This window comes from Hemitrygon akajei, chromosome 1 (assembly GCF_048418815.1).
Source record: "Hemitrygon akajei chromosome 1, sHemAka1.3, whole genome shotgun sequence".
NCBI classification, from domain to species: Eukaryota; Metazoa; Chordata; class Chondrichthyes; order Myliobatiformes; family Dasyatidae; genus Hemitrygon; species Hemitrygon akajei.
The window spans coordinates 201,443,627-201,466,839 of NC_133124.1; the positions used below are offsets into that span (position 1 = coordinate 201,443,627).

A 23,213-nucleotide genomic window follows, 5' to 3' on the forward strand; every position below is an offset into this window, starting at 1 on the left:
AATTTTTGTGACCCAATCAAGATGATAGTTATGTTATTGTCTCAAGTCAAGTTTATTGTCATTTAACTATATGCATGTATACCATCAAACAAGCCGTTACTTTAAACTATGGTGTAAAGCACTGTGGTATGCATAAAACACATAATAATTTATGAAAATAAGCATGAAATCTACAGATGCATTATGCATAAATAAAGTGCATATATTAAATATTGTACAGATTAACCAGTGACACTTTGAATGTGATGGAACAGTTCAGAAGCCTAATGGCCTAAGGGAAGAAGCAGTTTCCCATACTAACCATCCTTACAAAAGGAATCTCCTCCCAGAAAATACCAGCCTAGATGACAGTTTAATCATGTGGCAATCCTCAGCTGGAAGGCAATATTGGAAGTGTATAAAATTTAACTGGCAGTGATTCCAGGAACCGACTGGACTCCTTAAAATGGGAAACAGATGTTCATTGGAATGATTCCTGATTGTATTATGTAGACTTGGTTTAATCTGAACTTTCTTCATGTTGGATCAATTAAATGAAAAATTTAATAAACATACAACTCTTCAAATTTAATTTGAGATCCACAAAGCTACAATAAATCACAGCCACACAAGCAAATTTAATGAGGTTATGTGAATTCTCAAGGCACTTTGCAGGAACATTATTGGCCAAATGCAGCCCATATGAGTGCCTAGAATGCATACAAAGAAAGTTGATACAACACCGGGGCAGCACAGTAGCGCAGCAGTTAGTGCAATTGCTTTACAGTGCCAGCAATCACCGATTGGACTTCAATTCCTGCCACTGTCTGCAAGGAATTTGTCCATTCTCCTCACACCCTCATGGGCTTCCTCCCACGTTCGAAAGGCGTGTGGTTAGGGCTTGGACTAGTAAGTTCTGAGCATGCTACGTTGGCGCGAGAATCACGGTAACACCTGTGGACTGCCCCCAGCTTATTCCAATGAACAATGTTGGTCGTTGACACAAAACTGCACAGCTCACTGCATGTTTTGCTATTCAGAAATACGTGTGACAATACAAGACAGCGGCTATACTTTTCAGGAGTTTGAAGAGATTTGGCATGTCAACAGATGCACTCAAAAACTTCTATTGTTGTACTGTGGAGAGCATTCTGACGGGCTGCATCACTGTCTAATATGGAGGGGCTACTGCACAGGACTGAAAGAAGCCACAGAAGGTTGTGAATCTAGTCAGCTCCATCTTGGGTAATAGTTAACAAAGTACCCAGGACATCTTCAGGGAGCGGTGTCTCAGAAAGGCAGCGCCCATTATTAAGGGCCTCCAGCACCCAAGGCATTCCCTTTTCTCACTGTTACTATTAGGTAGAAGATACAGAAGCCTGAAGGCACACACTTAGCGATTCAGGAACAGCTTCTTCCCCTCTGCCATCCGATTCCTAAATGGACATCGAAGCTTTGGACACTACCTCACTTTTTTTAATATACAGTATTTGCACATCTTTGAAAACCTGTTCAATATATGTAATTGATTTACTTGTTTATTTATTAATATCATTTTTTTCTCTCTCTGCTAGATTATGTATTGCATTGAACTGCTGCTGCTAAGTTAACAAATTTCACGTCACATGCCAGTGATAATAAACCTGATTCTGATTCTGATAAAGCTAATCTTTAGAGTGGGTACACTGGAGAGGGTCTGCGTCCATCATATATGGTGGGAGAAGTTGAACCGTCTGACAGTTCACACATTTTCCAGCTTCCAAGGAAGTGGATAGAACTATAGCTTGGGAAATTGCTGTTTTCATTTTGTTGCCTGTTGTTTTCTGTGTTGTTCTGCCGAGCATTGTGAGTATGCTATGTTGGCACTGGAATGTGTGTTGACTCTTGCCCCCGGCACATCCCTAGGTTGTGTTGGTTGTTAACGCAACCGATACATATCACTGCTCGAGGGAGAAATAAATCTGAATTGGAGTCAGTATCTGAATCTGTCTCCTTCTTAAACATTCACCTCTCAGTCATCCGTATAACAAGGAGATCATTGGCCAGCATTGATTACCCATTCCGAAACATCTCTGAGAAAGTTGTGAAGAGCCATCCTCGAACCACAGGGGTAGGGAAAAAGAGGCACACACAACCTGTAGATATCCTTGCTGCCTGTGCCTGTTCAGCTGGTAGAAGTTACTGATTGAAGACGAATTGTCAACGGGCCCTTGATGAGTAATATAAGCATGTCATGGATGATGAGCCGCTTTGCCGGTGACAGATAGAGCATATGTTTTGGCATAAGCTTTCCAAAGGTCACAAGGAGGGCAGAGGTATTCATGTATTGCAGCCCCTTCGAAAATCCTGCCTCTGCAATTTCTTGCTCCCCCCACTCCACACGTCCACTTTTCTTCCTCTTTTGAAAGGACAGTCAGGAGGGAGAAGACTTAGTCTGAAGAAGCAAATGTTGCTTCACAAACAGGGAAAGCTGCAAACAGATGTGGGAGCCGCTCGGAGTCAAAGGCTCAGATTCTCTCTGGTAGCAGCTTCTGTTCAACCCTGTGAATGGAAAAATTTTACTCGGCTCGATCTTGACAGGAGACTACAGTTGCAAAAATCTCTAGCATTCACATAGAAACCAAAGTGATTACTCACAGCTGAACAGATGAACTTCACATTTAAAAAGATAACTGCAGGTCAAGAATAAGTAAGAAATAACTAAGAATGCAATAAGTTGGAAACATTGACACAATGAAGGACTGGCATATAGAACTATAGAGTCATAGAGCAGTACAGCAGGGAAACAGGCCTAACTTGTCCTTGCTGACCAACATGTCCATCTGACAGTCCCATTGAGTAAGTAAGATGAATGGTGCAGGTACATATAATTGGGAGTGTTTTGATCATAAGATATAGAGGCAGAACTGGGCCATTCAGCCCATCAAGTCTGGTCCACTAGGATCACATATTCCCTCTCAACTCCATTCTCCTGTCTAATCCATGACAACCTAACTAATCAAAAACCTATCACTTTACACAACAATCTGGCTATTGAGTTCTGTGGTAATCATTGCTAAAACTAATTGGCAATTTTTTTAATATTCGTGATCATGAACAGAATTTAAATTGCCTTAAATACTAACCAGGACTTTAAATTCATCTCTCATCAATAGCATTACACTAACTGCTGTGCCTGTTACAGTCAATGCACCTGGTAGGTAAGAAGGAGGGCTAGGTAAGGAAATGGATTGACTGCCGCATTCCTACTAAGCCTCTACCCATGATCTGCTTCCCCCCCATCTCTGATGCTCCAGACCATCTCAGAATGTCCAAGCACACACCAGGAACTGCAGCAAGTCAAGCGAAATCAGAGAGCGTCAGCGCACAGTCGGGGGGCACCCGAAGCAAAGTGTAAAGCAAGAGGAGAAGCAACAACAACTTCCATTCACGCGATGCCTTCTGCATAGTAAACAGTCCCACCATGCTGTGTTGCAGCAATCTGAGACACGGGAGAGCTGAGGATTAGAATCAGATTTACTATCACTGAATTAGACGACATGAAATTGGTTGTTGTGTGGCAGCGGTACTGTGTAAAGAATTAAATCATGATAGGTTACAAAAATTATTAAGTATTACAAAAAAAGAAGGAATAATGTGGCCATGTTTGTGGACTGTTCCAGAAATCTGATGGCGGGGTTTAAGAGGCTGTTTCCAAAGTACTGAGTGTGGTTCTTCAGGCTCCTGTACCTCCTCCACTACGGTAGTAATGAGACGAGGGCAAGTCCCAGATGGTGAGGGTTCTTAATGATGGACTGTCACTCTTTTAGTAGAATATACAGAATGAATACTGGTTCTTGCATTTCCAGCCTATTAAGCCCAACGGGGATTTGCCTGTATTAATGCAAAGAAGGGAAGGCCCCATCCTAAGATTTCCTTTCAACCATTCCTTATGAAAACTGAGAGCTGCCAGCCCCCATGAGCTCACTGCTCACATGGTGGTCAGAACAAATACCTCTTTCTGTTCAAACTGCACCTCTGGGTCCAGTGGTAAGCCTGTGGCTGTTTCTCGGCAGCTTCGGACACATCTGCGCGGAGATGACGGGGTAGTGCCTGAAACACCGTGCAGACATGGACCTGACGTTTTCCCGTGAGAGTCACCTCCCCCACCACATCTTCAATGCAGTCAACAGGCGAGGTACGTGATCAGAAACAGAGTTCACTGCCTCAGCGTGCGCACACTGATCGCCATCTACTTTGCCCACATTTGGGAGCCATATTCACACCTGACAAGAAAAATTATCCCAGTTTTTAAAACTTCATTGAATTGATGGATGTGGGAGTCTGAAAAACCTGGAGTGGATTCCTTCTGGATCACAGGGCAAAGTTCCAGCAAGCTCAACTCTGGAATCTCTGCATCTGGATGAATACTGGGAATGTGAGTGCAGCAGAAAGGGAGTAAGGCAAATTGGAGAAGGGAAGTCTCTTCCTTTTACAGTTTATCAGGGTTCCCAGGGCAGGGAAATCAAGAACCAGAGAGGCAAGGTTTAAAATGAGAGCAGAGTAACCTGAGAAATATCCTTTTCACCCAAAGGGAGGTCAGTATATGGACTGAGCTGCCAGAGGAAATGGTTGACACAGCTACAATAACAACATTTAAGAAGTACTTGAACAGATAGCTAGATATGAAGGTTTTAGAGCAGGGGTTCCCACCTCCCCCACGGACCCCTCAGTTAATGGTAAGTGACCATGGCATAAAAATGGTTGGGAACCAGTCTTTCAGACGGTTATGGGTCAAATGCAGGCAAGTGGAACCAGCTCAGCTGGGAATCTTGGTCAACATGGGCCACTCAGGCCAAAGGGCCTGTTCTTGTGCTGTGTGGCTCTTAAGAAACAACTTGGCCATTTTTGACATCATTCATCTCTGATTTTGGTTCCATTTTCTTTCTGTACTAGTACAGCCTGGTCTTCTGGGCATATCGCGCACTCTGCTATTTGCAACACATAACACAGGCAGGCACAATCTGCTACATCATGTCATTTGTTCTCACACTGTCAGAGATATATCCCACTTGCCCATCTGCCCTCACATGTCTCTGCTATAACTAACTTGTTCATATCCCTCTCACAGTTATGACGAAGGGTTTCAGACCCGAAACCCTTCTTCTTTTACCACAAATGTTGCCTGACAATTTGAGTGCTTCCAGCCTTTTCTCTTCGCAAAACACATAGGCCTAGGAGAAAGGTGAGTGTGCCAGACAGAAGAAAAATTCAGCAAGGTTCAACGCTCACATGGCCTACATTTTTACCGCTTATAGCAAAAGGCGAATTTCTATTCCAGAGTTACTGCAAAAGGACTTGCTTCTACCATCAGTGTACACAAAATATAACTGGACCTGCTGTATAAACTGACTGAGTACTCCTGCTCAGTACAACTGGAGCTACAGGTTCAGACATTTAATATGTGCTGGCAGAATCCTTTCAACACCTATACCTAAGAGTGAAACAGAGTATTTAGCAGATTGGAAATGTTGAGTATTTCAAAGGTTCATTTAAAGGCTCAAAGGTTCATTTTTTTATTAAAGCACTCAACTCTGAAATTCTTCTTCTCCAGATAGCCACAAAATCAAGAAAGAAAAGAACAGTAGCACGGTCATCAACCTCATTAATCTCTCCTCGCTGCATAAAAGAAACAAAAATGGAACAGACACATCAACCCCCAAACCCCTCCCCCATCCACATACAAAACTGAGAAAGATCAAGTGAAAAACACAAAATATAAAAAAAAACTATAAGTCTGAAGAAAAGTCTATACTGCAAGTCCATATCCAAATCACAGAAAACCTGGGTTGCATTCTCCAGGCACAGTGCGGCCTCTCCTCTCTCTGATAGCAGAACGATCCTCCAGCAATCAAAAGGCAGTTTCCCGTCTCCGGCCACAGAGCAATCCCATCAGCGATCAAATGGCAGATAGCCAGTGCTCACCCTCTGCATTCACCTCAATATTTCAATCCCTCTCTTCATTTTTCAGTCTTCATTCGCAGACTGGGAGACCGTTTCATTGAACGCAGACTGGGAGACCGTTTCACTGAACACCTACGCTCGGTCCGCCAGAGAAAGCAGGATCTCCCAGTGGCCACACATTTTAATTCCACGTCCCATTCCCATTCTGATATGTCTATCCATGGCCTCCTCTACTGTCAAAATGAATCCAAACTCAGGTTGGAGGAACAACACCTTATATACCGGCTGGGTAGCCTCCAACCTGATGGCATGAACATTGACTTCTCTAAGTTCCGTTAATGCCCCTCCTCCCCTTCTTACCCCATCCCTGACATATTCAGTTGTTTGCAATTTCTCCATCTCCCCCTGGTGCTTCCCCCCCTTTCTTTCTCCCGAGGCCTTCCGTCCCATGATCCTTTCCCTTCTCCAGCTCTGTATCACTTTCGCCAATCACCTTTCCAGCTCTTAGCTTCATCCCACCCCCTCCGGTCTTCTCCTATCATTTCGCATTTCCCCCTCCCCCCACTACTTTCAAATCTCTTACTACCTTTCCTTTCGGTTAGTCCTGACGAAGGGTCTCGGCCCGAAACGTTGACAGTGCTTCTCCTTATAGATGCTGCCTGGCCTTCTGTGTTCCACCAGCATTTTGTGTGTGTTGTCTTCATTTTAATTGCTTTAATTTTCACTATTTTCTACTTTAATTTCAGATTTCCAGTATGCATAGTTTTTTTTGCTGTGTGATGGAGAGGAGTCGTCCCATTTAGGAGCATTGACAATGTCCTGGACAAACCAGCCCGCTTTACTGACAGCCAATATTTGTATTACGGCTAACACGAGAGGAAAGTATGCAGGAGAGAAGTATTAGACTGATTTGGAGTAGGTTAAATGGTTGGCACAACATTGTGGACAAAAGGGCCTTCTGTGCTGTACTGTTCTATGTTCAATTACCATACTTAAACCACACTCCATCAACAGTGCACAGAGATCACTGTAGTACTCTGACATATCTGTCCATAAGCAAGCCCAAAATCCACAGCTTCTACTACTACCATCACCCGCAGGTTCTACTCCTAGTCACACCTTGACTTGGAAATGTATCATCAGTCCTTCACTGTCCTGGAACTACTACTGTATGCCCCCAGCAGTCCTGTGGAAGCACCAACAACAGAAAGTCTGCAGAGGTTCAAGGTGGTAACTCAACACAACCTTCTCAAGGGGCAGTTATGAATGGACAATAAATGCTGGCTTTTCCAACAACACTGGGCAACCTAAAAGATCTGCTCCAGCATTAATTCATAGAATCCCATTAAATCCAGTCCATTATTCAACACGGTTACAAGAACAAAGGTCTAGAAAGCCCTCTTCCTCTTGTATTCCTTATTGACTTCACCCTGATATACAGGTATACATTGACACACATGCCCTAACTTTCACTTGGAAAAAGATCCGTGCAAAGAATCTTGGACAAAAGATTGGACAAAATACTCCAATGTCATGAGGTCAATCGTCAATTATGCCAATATCTCAGTTCCCAGGCAATTTTAAATACCAGGAGGAAATGGAATGGAAACAACAGATCTCTCCATAAACCAGATAACTTGGAAGGAATGCAGTCTGGCCACAGCTGCCTTGCAAGTGGTTTTTCTCTGAGGCACATTAATGAACGTTTACTCAAAATTATCATGAAAAATAATTAAAACAAAACAAAAATGGTTAAAGTAAAATTGTTTTGGAGTTCAGTGGAACTAATCCAGCAATTGTCAAAGATGTTATTTTTGCAAAGCAATCGTCTTGGTGGAAATGGGGTGGTTGATGGCTCTGTCTGATATGCTGGCAGGAGAGCGGGAACGTTGGGCGCAATGAAGCCAAGAGCAGGAGTATGATCTGTAGCCAATGTTAAAGAAAGGAAACCACATCCGAAAAACCACAAATCTGAGGAGGCCATTCTGCCCCTCAGTTCATTCTGCCTTTCACACAGCCCATAAAATCAATGCCTAAACCTCACTGGCCTGCAATTTACCAGACAGGACGATGCCACTTCACACACTGTGTCAATGCTGGTCAAAAAAGAGCTTTCTAGACCAAGGAGCCAGGTTCATGTCCTTGCAGAACATGGTCTTCAAGTGCACATCTACTTGCCTTGTGTTGATTCACTCCCATAGTAAAAACTGATCTGTCTTAGGAGACACAAGAGGGGTGGCATGGTAGCATAGAGGAGTGGTACAAAAGCACAGGGGAGGTGGCACAGTAGCTTAACTCTTCACAGTGCCAGCTATTATGATCAGGCTTCAATTCTCACCGCTATCTGTAAGGAGACTGTCAATTTTCTCCATGACCATGAGGGTTTTTCTCTGAGTGCTCCGATTAACTCCCATATTTCGAAGAAATGTGGGTTAGAGCTAGTAAGTTGTGGGCATGTTGCATTGGCACTGAATGCATAGTGACATGACCATGCCCCCAGCACATCCTCAGATTATGTTGGACATTGACACAAACACTCTTCCTATCTGATGATATTTTGACGTACATGTGACAATTCATGCCAAGCTTTTTTAAAACTGCAGTTGCTCAAATCAGGAGCAACAATTAATCTGCTGAAGAAACTCAGCGGGTCGAGCAGCATCTGTCAGCGGAAAGAGACTGTTGACATTTCGTGTCCCGACGTAGTGTTTTGATGCAAAACATTGATTCTTACCCAGCACTTCCCATCCTCCCAAAGACGCTGCTTGACCTGCTGAGTAGTTCCTCAGCATATTGTTTGTTGATCAGTCTTAGTTCTGCAATTTTTGCACTACCACTCCCAGTGAAGGAAACAATTGCAATTCTCTCCACCGTCAAATCAGAAATAGATTTATAATAACCATGTGACTAGACTGTGGAACAATTCACAGTGGCGTTTAAAAAACCAGAAGCTCCTTACATAATTCAGTTGAAGACACGTTAATCCCAAAGTATAAATGAACTACATTTATTTATGAGTGAGTGGGCCAGTGAAGGAGTGGAGATTTGAGGCTTTGACTCGAGAGGCTTTGATGAGAAGAGGCTGAGGACGAGCTTCACTCCAAGTGAGGTAAGGCCGGGTAAGTTCCTTTCAAAGGAGAAAGTTTCAAAAGTTGAGGCAAGTATTGGGTGTACAGGCCACCTAACAGTAGTAGTGAGGTTGGGGAAGGCATTAAACAGGAAATTAGAAATGCGTGCAATAAAGGAACAGTACTTATAATGGGCGACTTCAATCTACATATAGATTGGGTGAACCAAATTGGTAAGGGTGCTGAGGAAGAGGATTTCTTGGAATGTATGCGGGATGGTTTTCTGAACCAACATGTCGAGGAACCAACTAGAGAGCAGGCCATTCTAGATTGGGTATTGAGCAATGAGGAAGGGTTAGTTAGCAATCTTGTCGTGCGAGGCCCCTTGGGTAAGAGTGACCATAATATGGTGGAATTCTTCATTAAGATGGAGAGTGACATAGTTAATTCAGAAACAAAGGTTCTGAACTTAAAGAAGGGTAACTTTGAAGGTATGAGACGTGAATTAGCTAAGATAGACTGGCAAATGATACTTAAAGGGTTGACGGTCGATATGCAATGGCAAGCATTTAAAGATCGCATGGATGAACTACAACAATTGTTCATCCCAGCTTGGCAAAAGAATAAACCAGGGAAGATAGTGCACTCGTGGTTGACAAGGGAAATTAGGGATAGCATCAAGTCCAAATAAGAAACATTTAAAGTAGCTAAACAAAAGCGGCAAACCTGAGGACTGGGAGAAATTCAGAAACCAGCAGAGGAGGACAAAGGGCTTAATTAGGAAAGGGAAAAAAGATTATGAGAGAAAGCTGGCAGGGAACATAAAATCTGACTGTAAAACCTTTTATAGATATGTGAAAAGAAAAAGATTGGTCAAGACAAATGTAGGTCCCTTACAGTCAGAAACAGGTGAATTGATCATAGGGAACAAAGACATGGCAGACCAATTGAATAACTACTGTTACGAACCCTGTAACTGGGTCACTTACCAGCAAAGATAGAGAGGTCCACTGAAGTCTGATGGTACTATTTTTAAACGTTTTTATTTATAAAGGGGCACAAAAGTAAGGTTAATACAAACATTCAGATAATCTACGTCGTCAATACTCAATCTAAAGCGCGGGTATAGTAATAATCATCAATAAGAAGTGGCTCTATCGTTTTGTCTAGGGGTAAAAATATTGTCCGATGGAAATATAAAAGTCTTGCAAGTTCATGCGGGCTTTAGCCTTTCGGGGACCGCTGGGTTTCACTTGTTGGAGAGAGAGAGAGATTTTTGGTGAGAAAAGAAACTTGCCCAGTCTTTAGGACGCAAACCGTTGAATCGGGAATGTGGGTTCCCCGTTGTTAGTTCGAAGTCCTTTTCGGTGTTATCAGCCACCCGTTCCCCAGGCCAGGGGAAAATGGACCACACGTGGCTTCCGAATAGCTTCCTGTTATCACGGGAGCGATGAGCGATGGTGTCTCCTTCTGGTGCGTCGCTAGGGGACCACCCCCTGCAGCCCCTCTTTTATCTTGACTTGCAGGGTTGTAGATGTCAATCAAGGTGGGGTGAGGCAATCCCCAGCCCACATTGCCTGAGGGTGTACACGTAGCCCAGTCCACATTGCCCTGAGAGCTGGCACGTAGTATAGGATCGCAATCCACAAAGGTGTCTCCAAGAAACAATGGCCAAATCCATTGTTTTGTCTGGCTGAGGATTCTCTCTCATTTCCTGGGTCCAAGACCCGAATTAATAGCGATCTTGCGATTCTCAAGAAGGAGGGGGCTGGGATCATAACACCCCCCCCTCTTAAAAGCGTTTTTACCAGCGGTTAAAACGGAGTGGTACAGAGTCTTACAGGATTTTAGAATCTAACACAATACAAAAGCTTTTCTTTTAACTACAGAGCCATACAGTTATACATTTAATTCAGCATCTAGATAAACAATCCGCTAGCACATTATCACTCCCCTTAATGTGCTGTATCTTAATATCGAATTCTTGCAGCATCAGACTCCAGCTCAATAACCTCCTGTTTTTATTTTTCATATTGGCCAGGAATACCAACGGGTTGTGATCGGTATAGACCACTAGGGGTTTTTGCGCTGGACAAATGTACACTTCAAAATGTTGTATCGTCAGCACAAGTGCCAACAATTCCTTTTCCACGGTAGAGTAATTCCTCTGGTGTACATTGAACTTCCGAGAGAAATATGCTACCGGGTGCTCCACTCCATCCCCTGCTTGCTGTAAGAGGACTGCTCCTGCAGCCTCATCACTGGCGTCCGTTGCCAAGGAGAAGGGTGCTAACGAATCGGGTGCTTTTAACACAGGGTGATGGCACAATATGGCTTTTAACTTTTCAAAAGCATTCTGACAAGAATGACCCCACTCAAATTTTTCCTCCTTCCGTAGGAGTTTTGTAAGGGGGAGCGCAATGTCCGCAAAATCTTTACAGAATTTCCGATAGTATCCCACCATGCCCAGAAACCTCCTCAGGGCCCTTTTATTGTAGGGTACAGGGACCTCAGAAATAGCCCAGACCTTCACCTGCACAGGAGCCAACTGCCCTTCTCCCACCACATACCCCAAATAGGTGATCGTGGCATGACCAAATTCACTCTTTGCAAGGTTTACTGTAAGGTGGGCTGCCGACATTTGGGTAAACAGATTTTCTACAGCCTCCAGGTGCTCCCCCCAGGTGTCATTCCAAACTACCACGTCGTCAAGATAAGCCTTGGTGTGGGTTAACCCCTTTATCACAGCATCTATCATCCGCTGAAATGTCCCTGGTGCATTTTTCATCCCAAACGGCATAACATTGTACTCATACAACCCAGATGGGGTGACAAAGGCTGAAATCTCTCGAGCCCTGTCCGTTAAAGGAACGCACCAGTACCCTTTTAACAAGTCAATTTTTGTGATGTACCTCGCCTTCCCCACTTGTTCAATGCAATCATCCACCCGGGGGATAGGGTAAGCATCTGTCTGGGTGACCGCGTTGACCTTCCGGTAATCGGTACAGAATCTTATGGTACCGTCCGGTTTTGGGACAACCACGCAAGGAGAAGCCCACGCGGAAGAGGATTCGCGGATTATCCCAGCAGCTAGCATATGTTCAATCTCCTTTCCTACTAGCTGGCTCTTTTCAGAATTCATCCGATAAGGGGCCTGTTTTATAGTTTGAGTTAAGGTAACTATCACATCATGTTTCGTCCCACTACACCTTCGGGGAACATCTGGACATAAGTCTGCATGCCGGTTAATGAGCTGTATTACCTGCTCCCGCTGTTCAGGCTTTAAGTGGCTAACTTTATCCGCAAGGCTTGCCAATACATTAGAGTTCTTCAACCTGGTGGGGACTATACCTATCTTTTCAAACCGCTCTGGTCCCTCCTTACCATCCCCCTCTACCTCATCGGTTTTCATGGCCGCACCGACCACCGCGGGGGTGGTTTCATGGTACCGTTTCATCATGTTCACGTGAACTAACTGGGTCGGCTTTCGCCGGTCGGGGGTTTCAATCACGTAATTCAGCGAGTCTATTTTCTTACGCACTGTATATGGTCCTTGAAACCTCGCCTGAAGGGGGTGGGTAACTACCGGAAATAGGACCAAAACCTGGTCGCCTACGCGAAACTCTTGTTCTCTCGCTCTCGGGTTATACCACTGACTCATTTTTTCCTGGGAGTCTTTAAGGTTTTCTTTTGCCAAGGCGCATACTTTATGCAGCCTTTCCCGGAATTTCAGAACATAGTCGATCACACTGACTTGGACGGTCGGGCTAGACCACTTTTCTTTTAGGAGGGTTAGAGGTCCCCTGGGCCTGTGACCGAAAACGAGCTCAAACGGACTGAACCCCAGTGAGCACTGGACTGTATCCCTTACGGCAAATAACAGAAGGGGTAAAGCCTCATCCAAGTCTCGAACGTTCTCCTGACAATAAGTTTTAAGCATGGTCTTTAGTGTAGCGTGGAACCTTTCCAATGCTCCTTGGGATTCTGGGTGGTACGCAGAGGCTAGAATTTGTTTGACCCCTAGCTGGGTCATCATCTGCCGAAATGCGCTAGACGTGAATGTACTCCCCTGATCCGACTTTATCTCCTTAGGCAGCCCCACTGTGGTAAAGAATTTAATGAGGGCCTTCACCACCACAGAGGTCCTAATATTACCTAGAGGCACGGCCTCTGGAAATCGTGTAGCGGCACACATCAGGGTCATGATATACTGCCGCCCACTCGCAGTTTTAGGTAAGGGTCCCACAAAATCCACAATGATTCGGGAGAAAGGCTCCTCGCATGCGGGGATGGGTCGGAGGGGTGCCTTAGGGATAACTTGGTTCGGCTTACCCACCACTTGGCATGTATGACATCTTTTACAATACTCAGTAATATCTTTTCTCAGGTTTGGCCAATAGAACTCTCTCTGAACCCGATCCACTGTCTTCGTTATTCCCAAATGCCCACCTAAAGGTCCCTTATGAGCTAAGTTCAAAATTTTGTCCCGATACACTTTCGGAACTACTATCTAATGTACCACCGTCCAGTCCTCATCGACCGGCACCACAGGGGGCCTCCATTTCCTCATCAACACACCCTCCTTCAGGTAGTAACCCTTGGGCTCTGTCTCATCCTTGGTCTCAGAAAGAACCAACTCTCTCAAGGCTACCAGCTCCTCGTCACCTTCCTGTTCCCATACAAACTCTCTTCTTGCTAAGGGCAGGTCTACCTCCCTCCGTTTACTCTCTCCTCCCTCCCTACTCTCCGGTTTACCTTCCTCTGACCCTCGCTGATACAGAGTCGGTAGAAACGTCTCGGCCAAATCAAAACTGGCCAGATTTAAACTGCTCTCGGTCTCAGCTGCCTTTTTCGACATGCTGCAAGTGACCACGCATGCGGGATAGATCTTAGGATCTGAGGGCGGGGCCTTAACCCTCACAGGCTGGGTTGTCAGCTTCATGGCTGCACCCATCTTCCCACCCGCTAGGTCGTAACCCAGAAGGACATCCACGCCTTCCCCCGGCAACTCCGGCAGGACCCCCAATTCCACTGGTCCCGACACCAACTCACAATCTAGAAGGACCCTATGCAAAGGCACCACTTCGGTCCATTTTCCTATGCCTCTCAGGGCTACCTCTCCCGTCTGAGGTCCGAACTTTAACACTTTACTGCCAATCAATGATAGCTCCGCCCCCGTGTCTCTCCAAATCTGTACTGGAATTTGTGGGCCTCCCTCCTCCACAGACACGGTTCCTTCGGACTAAACGTCTCACGCCCCTCCTGTATTCCATCTACTGGGGGCCCTCTCGTCGATTTTCTGATCGACGCAATACAGCCTATAGTGATAGCTGCTTTCCCTTTTTCTGGCTCCTTCCTCGGTGCGGGGCATTTTGATGCAATATGTCCCACCTTTCCACAATTAAAACAGGTCAAACCAGGAAATCTCCAGGTTTCTGGCCTGTGTATCCTCACTTTTTCTGCTAGCTCCCGGCTGAGTTTCTCCCTTAGCCGGCGGGCTTTCCCTACCATTCCCACGGTCTCTCGGGTAACTTTTTGGTGAGGAAAACTTTGTCCTGTGGGTTAGGGCATATTCATCTGCGAACCTAGCAATTTCTGAGATGGACTTATTCGGCTTCTCATTCAAATACATCCGGATCTCCTCCGGAACACAACCTTTAAATTCCTCAATCAAAAATAACTCCCTGAGACACCCATGATCCTCGCCCACCGTTTCTGCGGTGCACCAACGGTCCAAGAGCACCCCCTTCTCATGGGCAAACTCGGTATACGTCTGATTCCATCCTTTCCGTAAATTTCTGAACCTTTGTCTATATGCTTCAGGTACTAGCTCGTAACTCCGGAGAATGGCCTCCTTTACTTTGGCATAATTCTCCGCTTCCCCCTCCTCCATGGACAACGCCACATATGCTCGTTGTGCCTTCCCTTTTAACACACTTTGTAACAACACCACCCACTGCTCTTTGGGCCACTTCTGATTCACTGCCACCTTTTCAAAAAGCAAGAAATAACTATCAACATCCGTCTCCTCGAACGGAGGTACTAACCTCAACTCCCGATTAACATTAAACCGCTCCTCTCAGTCTGACCCTTGATCTCTTCGCTCTTGCCTTAACTTCTCCATCTCCAAGTCATGTTTCCTCTGTTTCTCTGCCTCCTCATACTCTCTCTCCCTCTCGGCTCTTTCTTTCTCTTTTTCAGCTCTCTCCCTCTCTTTTTCAGCTGCTTCCAGCCCCTTTAGCTGGAGCTCATGATCCCGTTTCACCTCTAACTCCTTTAGTTGGAACGCCTGCTCCCTTTCTCTCTCAGCCCTTTCTTTCTCTTTTTCAGCTGCTTCCAGCTGCTTTACTTTGATTTCATGTTCCAACCTTAATTTCTCCAACTCTAACTGATCCGTCCCACTCGCTAGTACCTTTTCAGGGATATTTTCCAAATCCTCAGCTGTAAACACCTTCTCAATGTAATACTGAGTTATGGCCCTTCGCACCTCCCGCTTTTTCATTGACGACCTCACCTCTGTGAGGCTTAACCCCTTCGCCAAATTTACCAAGTTTAATTTGGTGGCCGCCTCTAGCGTCCCCAGAGTCAGGTTTCTCATAAATTCCTCCACGTCCATCTTTGCTGGTTTCCCGTCTGGCTACCCGCGTACCAGATCCAAGTTTGGACTTATAATCCCGATTCACTGGCCTCCCAATTTGGTGTCAAATCCTGAGACGAGAACCCCCACGTTGTTACGAACCCCGCAACTGGGTCACTTACCAGCAAAGATAGAGAGGTCCGCTGAAGTCTGATGGTACTATTTTTAAATGTTTTTATTTATAAAGGGGCACAAAAGTAAGGTTAATACAAACATTCAGATAATCTACGTCGTCAATACTCAATCTAAAGCGCGGGTATAGTAATAATCATCAATAAGAAGTGGCTCTATCGTTTTGTCTAGGGGTAAAAATATTGTCCAATGGAAATATAAAAGTCTTGCAAGTTCATGCAGGCTTTAGCCTTTTGGGGACCGCTGGGTTTCACTTGGAGAGAGAGAGAAATTTTTGGTGAGAAAAGAAACTTGCCCAGTCTTTAGGACGCAAACCGTTGAATCGGGAATGTGGGTTCCCCGTTGTTAGTTCGAGGTCCTTTTCGGTGTTATCAGCCACCTGTTCCCCAGGCCAGGGGAAAACGGACCACACGTGGCTTCCGAATAGCTTCCCGTTATCACGGGAGCGATGAGCGATGGTGTCTCCTTCTGGTGCATCGCTAGGGGACTGCCCCCTGCAGCCCCTCTTTTATCTTGACTTGCAGGGTTGTAGATGTCATTCAAGGTGGGGTGAGGCAATCCCCAGCCCACATTACCCGAGGGTGTACACGTAGCCCAGTCCACATTGCCCTGAGAGCTGGCACGTAGTATAGGATCGCAATCCACAAAGGTGTCTCCAAGAAACAATGGCCAATCCGGTGCTTTGTCTTTCTGAGGATTCTCTCCCATTTCCTGGGTCCAAGACCAGAATTAATAGCGATCTTGCGATTCTCAAGAAGGAGGGGGTTGGGATCATAACACTACTTTGGTTCTGTCTTCACTAAGGAGGACATAAATAATCTTCTGGAAATAGTAAGGGACTGAGGGTCTAGTGAGATGGAGGAACTGAGGGAAATACATGTTAGTAGGGAAGTGGTGTTAGGTAAATTGAAGGGATTAAAGGCAGATAAATCCCCAGGGCCAGATGGTCTGCATCCCAGAGTGCTTAAGGAAGTAGCCCAAGAAATAGTGGATGCATTGGTGATAATTTTTCAAAACTTCTTAGATTCTGGATTAGTTCCTGAGGATTGGAGGGTGGCTAATGTAACCCCACTTTTTAAAAAAGGAGGGAGAGAGAAACCGGGGAATTATAGACCGGTTAGTCTGACATCGGTGGTGGGGAAAATGCTAGAGTCGGTTATCAAAGATGTGATAACAGCACATTTGGAAAGAGGTAAAATCATCGGACAAAGTCAGCATGGATTTGTGAAAGGAAAATCATGTCTGACGAATCTTAAAGAATTTTTTGAAGATGTAACTAGTAGAGTGGATGGGGAAGAGCCAGTGGACTTGGTATATTTAGATTTTCAAAAGACTTTTGACAAGGTCCCACACAGGAGATTAGTGTGCAAACTTAAAGCACACGGTATTGGGGGTATGGTATTGATGTGGATAGAGAATTGGTTGGCAGACAGGAAGTAAAGAGTGGGAGTAAACGGGACTTTTTCAGAATGGCAGGCAGTGACTAGTGGGGTACCGCAAGGCTCAGTGCTGGGACCCCAGTTGTTTACAATATATATTAATGATTTAGATGAGGGAATTAAATGCAGCATCTCCAAGCTTGCGGATGACACGAAGCTGGGCGGCGTTGTTAGCTCTGAGGAGGATGCTAAGAGGATGCAGGGTGACTTGGATAGGTTAGGTGAGTGGGCAAATTCATGGCAGATGCAATTTAATGTGGATAAATGTGAGGTTATCTACTTTGGTTGCAAGAACAGGAAAACAGATTATTATCTGAACAATGGCCGATTAGGAAAAGGGGAGATGCAACGAGACCTGGGTGTCATTGTACACCAGTCATTGAAGGTGGGCATGCAGGTACAGCAGGCGGTGAAGAAGGCAAATGGTATGTTGGCATTCATAGCAAAAGGATTTGAGTACAGGAGCAGGGAGGTTCTACTGCAGTTGTACTAGGCCTTGGTGAGACTGCACCTAGAATACTGTGTGCAGTTTTGGTCCCCTAATCTGAGGAAAGACATTCTTGCCCTAGAGGGAGTACAGAGAAGGTTCACCAGATTGATTCCTGGGATAGCAGGACTTTCATATGAAGAAAGACTAGATTAAGGTCTGAAATTTAAGGAATTCTTCAGGCCAGGATATGTAGGGCTTGTTCCCACAAAAGGTAGAGACAGAGGAAACTCACACTACTGTGAGAAAATTCACAAGAGGAAATTCAGATTGTTAAAGTTTAGTTAGGAAAATGGAGCAAAAATGCGTAAAAAATTTATTTTCATACCATTGTGGGCATGCTATGTTGGTGCTAGAATGTATGGCAATATTTGAGAGCAGTTCCAGCACATCCTTAGGTGCAGTAGTTGTTAACGCAAATGACACATTTCACCATATGTTTCCATGTACATTGGATAAATATACCTGAATCTGAATCTGAAAGAGTTTGAATCAAGGATAGGTAGTCGCTACTAAATCCAGGAGAGAATTCAGGAGAAATGTTACCCAGAGGGTGATGGGAGTGAAGGACATGAAGTAGGTGAATGAGTGAACAAGGAGAGACGTGTTTTTCAGAGGTCAGTCTGGATGTACGCTGCAGGAGAATGGACCTGAAGAATATATGGAGAGAGTGAGATGAAAATGTAGCAAGGAGGCTTGAATGGAGCATTAAAACCAACACAGGCTACACTGGGGCCATGGACTGCTTTCCCTTTTGTCTTGTACCTGCTATGTTTAACCATCTTGCTTTCCAGATGGGGTGATAGATAAACTGTCCACTCAGGTAGATCTGATCAATCATCTGATGAGTCACGCGACCGATAGTACATAAAAAATGTCTGAACACTGCAAAGTTTTGGAAAACAGAAGCTTACCCCAATTGAAAAACTGTACACAATTTAGAGATGTTGCTTTTGAGCTATATTCCTATCCACTGCAATACCTACAATGCACAGCATTCTAGCTCCATCCCATCAAAGCCAAGTTTGGCTTTCAAACCTAAACCCTGGAATCACTTTACTGGTATAACCTTTCACCTTCTCACCTCTATTTTCATCCCTGGAACTGTCTGCCTTCTCATTAAGGTTTCAAATCCCATTCCAGAGGCTTGAACACATAACATCTGACTGATGCTCTCGGTGCAGCTGTGTGTGAGTCCCACAATTTTTGGGTATGTCATCTCTCAAGTAAGATATTAGCCAAGGCTCCACCTGCTCTCTTAAACACATGGAAAAGACCTCACAATATGAATATGAGAAAGCACAGGGAGTTTGGGATGTTTTCGACAATATTTATCCCATGGGAACCTAACAAACAATATGCAGTATTTGATACTCGATGTTTTGGGCTGAGACCCTTCACTGGCCTGAAACATCAACTGCTTATTCTTTCCTGTAGATGCTGCCTGACCTGCTAAGTTTCTCCACCATTTTGTGTGTGTTACTCTAGATTTCCAACACCTGCAGAACCTCCCTTGTTCAGTATTTGAGAGGTTTCTGTGTGAAACCTGACTGTCATTAGGAGTAAATCATTGGCCATGAAAGGCATTAGGACCTCCTAAAATGAGTGAGAGAGATTTTTCAGTGAAATGGCCTTTAGACCTTGACTGTTTGGATTACAGAAGATTTGTTTCTATGAGTCTCCACCCCTGTCCATCTGTATACCTCTGAAAATCAATAACTCAGTTGTAGCAGGGAGCGTCAAATGACATAAGCAATTTCATCTATGTTTAGAAGTCTGCTAAACTCAGAGCCTGCTCAACTAAAGAATCCAAAATTCCTCTACAAACGTACAGACACTGCAGTTACCGTCCAACAGAACGACAGGGAACACACAGCAATTTTCTCACCTCTATATCATTGATAAAAGTGTTGGTGAATTTGAAGCCAGGTATTCTCTTTTCGTTGCACACTACTCCGACATCTTCTGAGTGCTTGCAGTCAGTGACCCCCCAGCCATTGAAATTGCAAGCAGCAAGGGTGGTCTCAGCTCCAGTACATCGGATATTATCCATCCAAATACGGCCTGCGGGCAACAATAAATTATTAGTTCCCTGCGAGAGGCAAAGGCAGTCTGAGGGCAGCCTATCAGTTCAGTTTCACAGGTTGTGCAAATCCACTTGTGTTTATGGACAAGTTTAGGAAGTGCTTAGCTTCCCTCAGCTATCTACAGACATTTCTTGCCCAATGATCCCTGAAATTGAAACCCAAGCCCTTCTTTATTCAGCTACATTAACCACTTGTGTGGTTCAATAGCTATCCCTATTTCCTGGTGAATCAAGTTAGGATTAACAGCTACAGTTACTGATGGAGGACAGGTTGATATACTGATACTGTGCACATCAGCTGGACTTGGATTTTTATTTAAAGCCGAGAAACTTTGAGGAATTATGCTTTTTTCCCAGTACACTTACTATGTCTGGATGCAATTATACTGTCGGAGTTGTTAATGCAGTTGTGTAATGGAAGGGCTCAGATTTTAGATTTTCCAATGAATATAAACAGCTTTGATATCCATACAGGGAGAATAGCATCCATTTTTGGCCTTTTTATAAAGTATACTTGCCTTGAGAAGGTTTTACAATAAAGACTCTGAATTGAGAAGATGGACCTTGATGTGAAACAAGGAAAATGAGCCTATGAGATTAGAAGAATGAAGTAACCTTACTGAATCATTAAATCATTAAAAGGCTAGGCAGATAGGTGAGGAGCCCAGGATAGGATAAGCATCAGCTGAAGTGGGGAAGAATTTCTTCCTTCAGAGAACTGGGAATCTTTTGGATTCTTTAGACACCTATGTGTTCTCAATTGAGTGTATTCTCATCTAAGGTTGACAGGTATATAGAAGTTACACAAAGGAGGTCTGGGCAGGAAAACACATTTGAGAGAGAACTTGAACCGTATTCTTAGTCAAAGTGAAACAGCCTCATAGGGCTTGACAAGTGATGGGACTTGTTATCATGTAATGCACCAGACAAATGATTTCCACATACTTTCAAACCCTCCATTCCAATAGATATGGTGGAATAGCAACTCTGGTTACCTTTTCCTTGGCCGTACTTGGCGCTAGGCATCCAGCTTTCCGCTTGAATGAAGCCCAGCTCCTTGCAAATCACATGCGCTGTTGCAATGGAGAAATCATCATCACACACAGTGCCCCACTCGCCATTGTAGTGGACCTCAATTCGGCCCTCGGTCCCTTTCTTCCTCCGGCCAGCCAGCCGCAGTTGAATTCTGGGGACTGGTTGTGCTTTTTTCTGTTCCAAACAGTGTAGCTCCAAGGTGCAGTGGAGGAACACCAGGACCAAACATTGATGGAGAATGCAAAGGATGGTTTTCATACTTCCTCACTTCCTTGGGCAGTAAAGAAAACTACGTCTTACTCCTTGCGCTTGACTTCTAAAGGTCAGCTCAAGAATCCTATAATGAAAAAACAAACAAATTCAGCAGGAAACACAGATATTTCTATCAGCAGTATGAGGGGTGATTGATTTGTGGTCTGAGGTAGAAAGAGTCTTTTAGAAAACCTAAACAACACACACAAAATGCTGGTGGAACACAGCAGGCCAGGCAGCATCTATAAGGAGAAGCAATGTCGACGTTTTGGGCCAAGACCCTTCGTCAGGACTTTAAGTTTGAAGTTAATAACTCATCGGGGTGATTGATAAGTTTGCGGTCTAAGGTAGAAGGAGATGAGTTATTAACTTCAAACTTTCTGCATAAGCACTCAAAAAGTTGAACTGCATGTGCATGTAACGGGAGCTGTATAACTCATCTCCCTCTACCTGAAGCCACGAACTTATCAATCACCCCTACTGTGGACATTTTCTGGAGGTCCATGATCCGTATGCTCCACGACCACTGGACTAAGTGTGTAAATGTAAGAGGGGACTATGTTGAAAAATAAATGTGCTAGGCTTTCTAAAATTGACTTCTACCTTAGGCCGTGAACTTATCAATAACCCCTGGTGTGTTTCACTGGATTGTGGAAGGTCTTTGCCATTGATTGTGTGTGGGGCCATCAAGCTGGAGGAGCAAGGAATATCTTTGCTCCTGGTGTTCGCTTAGTGGCCTGTTTATTAGTACACCTTCTCATTAATCCATAGAACAATGCAGACGTGGTCATGAGGTTCAGTTATTGTTCAGACTAAATATCAGAATGGGAATAAATGTGATTTAAATTACTTTGACCATGCAAAGTTTGTCAGTGTCAGATGGGGTGGTTTGAGTTATCTCAGAAACTGCTGATCTCCTAGGATTATAACACACAACAATCTCTAGAGTTTTCAGACAATGTTGTGAAAAGAAAAAAAAAACAGTGGTAGTTCTGTGGGTTAAAAAGTCTTATTCAAGTCAAGTCAAGTCACTTTTTATTGTCATTTCAACCATAACTACTGGTACAGTACACAGTAAAAATGAGACAACGTTTTTCAGGACCATGGTGCTACATGAAACAATACAAAAGCTACACTGAGACTACGTAAAACAACACAAAAACTACACCAGACTACAGACCTACACAGGACTGCATAAAGTGCACAAAACAGTGCAGGCAGTACAATAAATAATAGGCAGTACAATAACGACAATAGGCACAGTAGAGGGCAGTAGGTTGGTGTCAGTCCAGGCTCCGGTTATTGAGGAGTCTGCTGGCTTGGGAGAAGAAACTGTTACATAGTCTGGTCGTGAGAGCCCAAATGCTTCAGTGCCTTTTCCCAGATGGCAGGAGGGAGAAGAGTTTGTATGAGGGGTGCATGGGGTCCTTCATAATGCTGTTTGCTTTGCGGATACAGCGTGTGGTGTAAATGTCCGTAATGGCAGGAAGAGAGACCCCGATGATCTTTTCAGCTATCCGCTGCAGGGTCTTGCGATCCAAGCTGGTGCAATTTATGAACCAGGCAGTGATGCAGCTGCTCAGGATGTTCTCAATACAACCTCTGTAGAATGTGATGGGGGGTGGGAGATGGACTTTCCTCAGCCTTCTCAGAAGGTAGAGACGCTGCTGGGCTTTCTTTACTATGGAGCTGGTGTTGAGGGACCAGGTGAGATTCTCCGCCAGGCGAAGACCAAGAAATTTGGTGCTCAAATTAATGAGAGAGATCATAGGAGAATGGCCAAACTGTTTTTTAAGCTGATAAGAAGGTGACAGTAACACAAATAGCAACATGTTACCACATGAATACACAACACGTCGAACATTGAAGAGGACTGGGCTACAGAAATAGAAGACTACGCTGGCTTCCACTCCTGTACCTAATAAAGAGGCTACTGAGTGCATATGATAATAGTCCAATCTAAATCACTCTGGAATGAAATTCCTCATAAACAGTATACCTGATGATAATCTGCGTGAAGTGCATCAACTGCAGCTCCTTGAAGACCGTGTTAGGGATCTGGAGCAGCAGCTGGATGACCTTTGGCTTATACAGGAGAGCGAGGAGATAGAGGGAAGCAGTCATCCTGAAATTGCAGACGGTGAGTAGCTTGGTG

At 44.5% G+C, this 23,213-nt stretch overlaps 1 protein-coding gene across 1 annotated transcript in view; it reads right to left on the bottom strand.

The window, feature by feature from the left end:
- Positions 1-23,213, bottom strand: part of LOC140734590 (lysyl oxidase homolog 2-like) — a 153,681-nt gene that overhangs the window by 114,361 nt on the left and 16,107 nt on the right. Inside the window, exons 2-3 of the mRNA XM_073058766.1 lie at positions 20,767-21,143; positions 19,574-19,749 (exon numbers count right to left, since the gene is read on the bottom strand). Coding sequence (XP_072914867.1) covers positions 19,574-19,749; positions 20,767-21,064 — 474 coding nt within the window. The 5' untranslated portion in view covers positions 21,065-21,143. The remainder of the gene's footprint in view (positions 1-19,573; positions 19,750-20,766; positions 21,144-23,213) is intronic.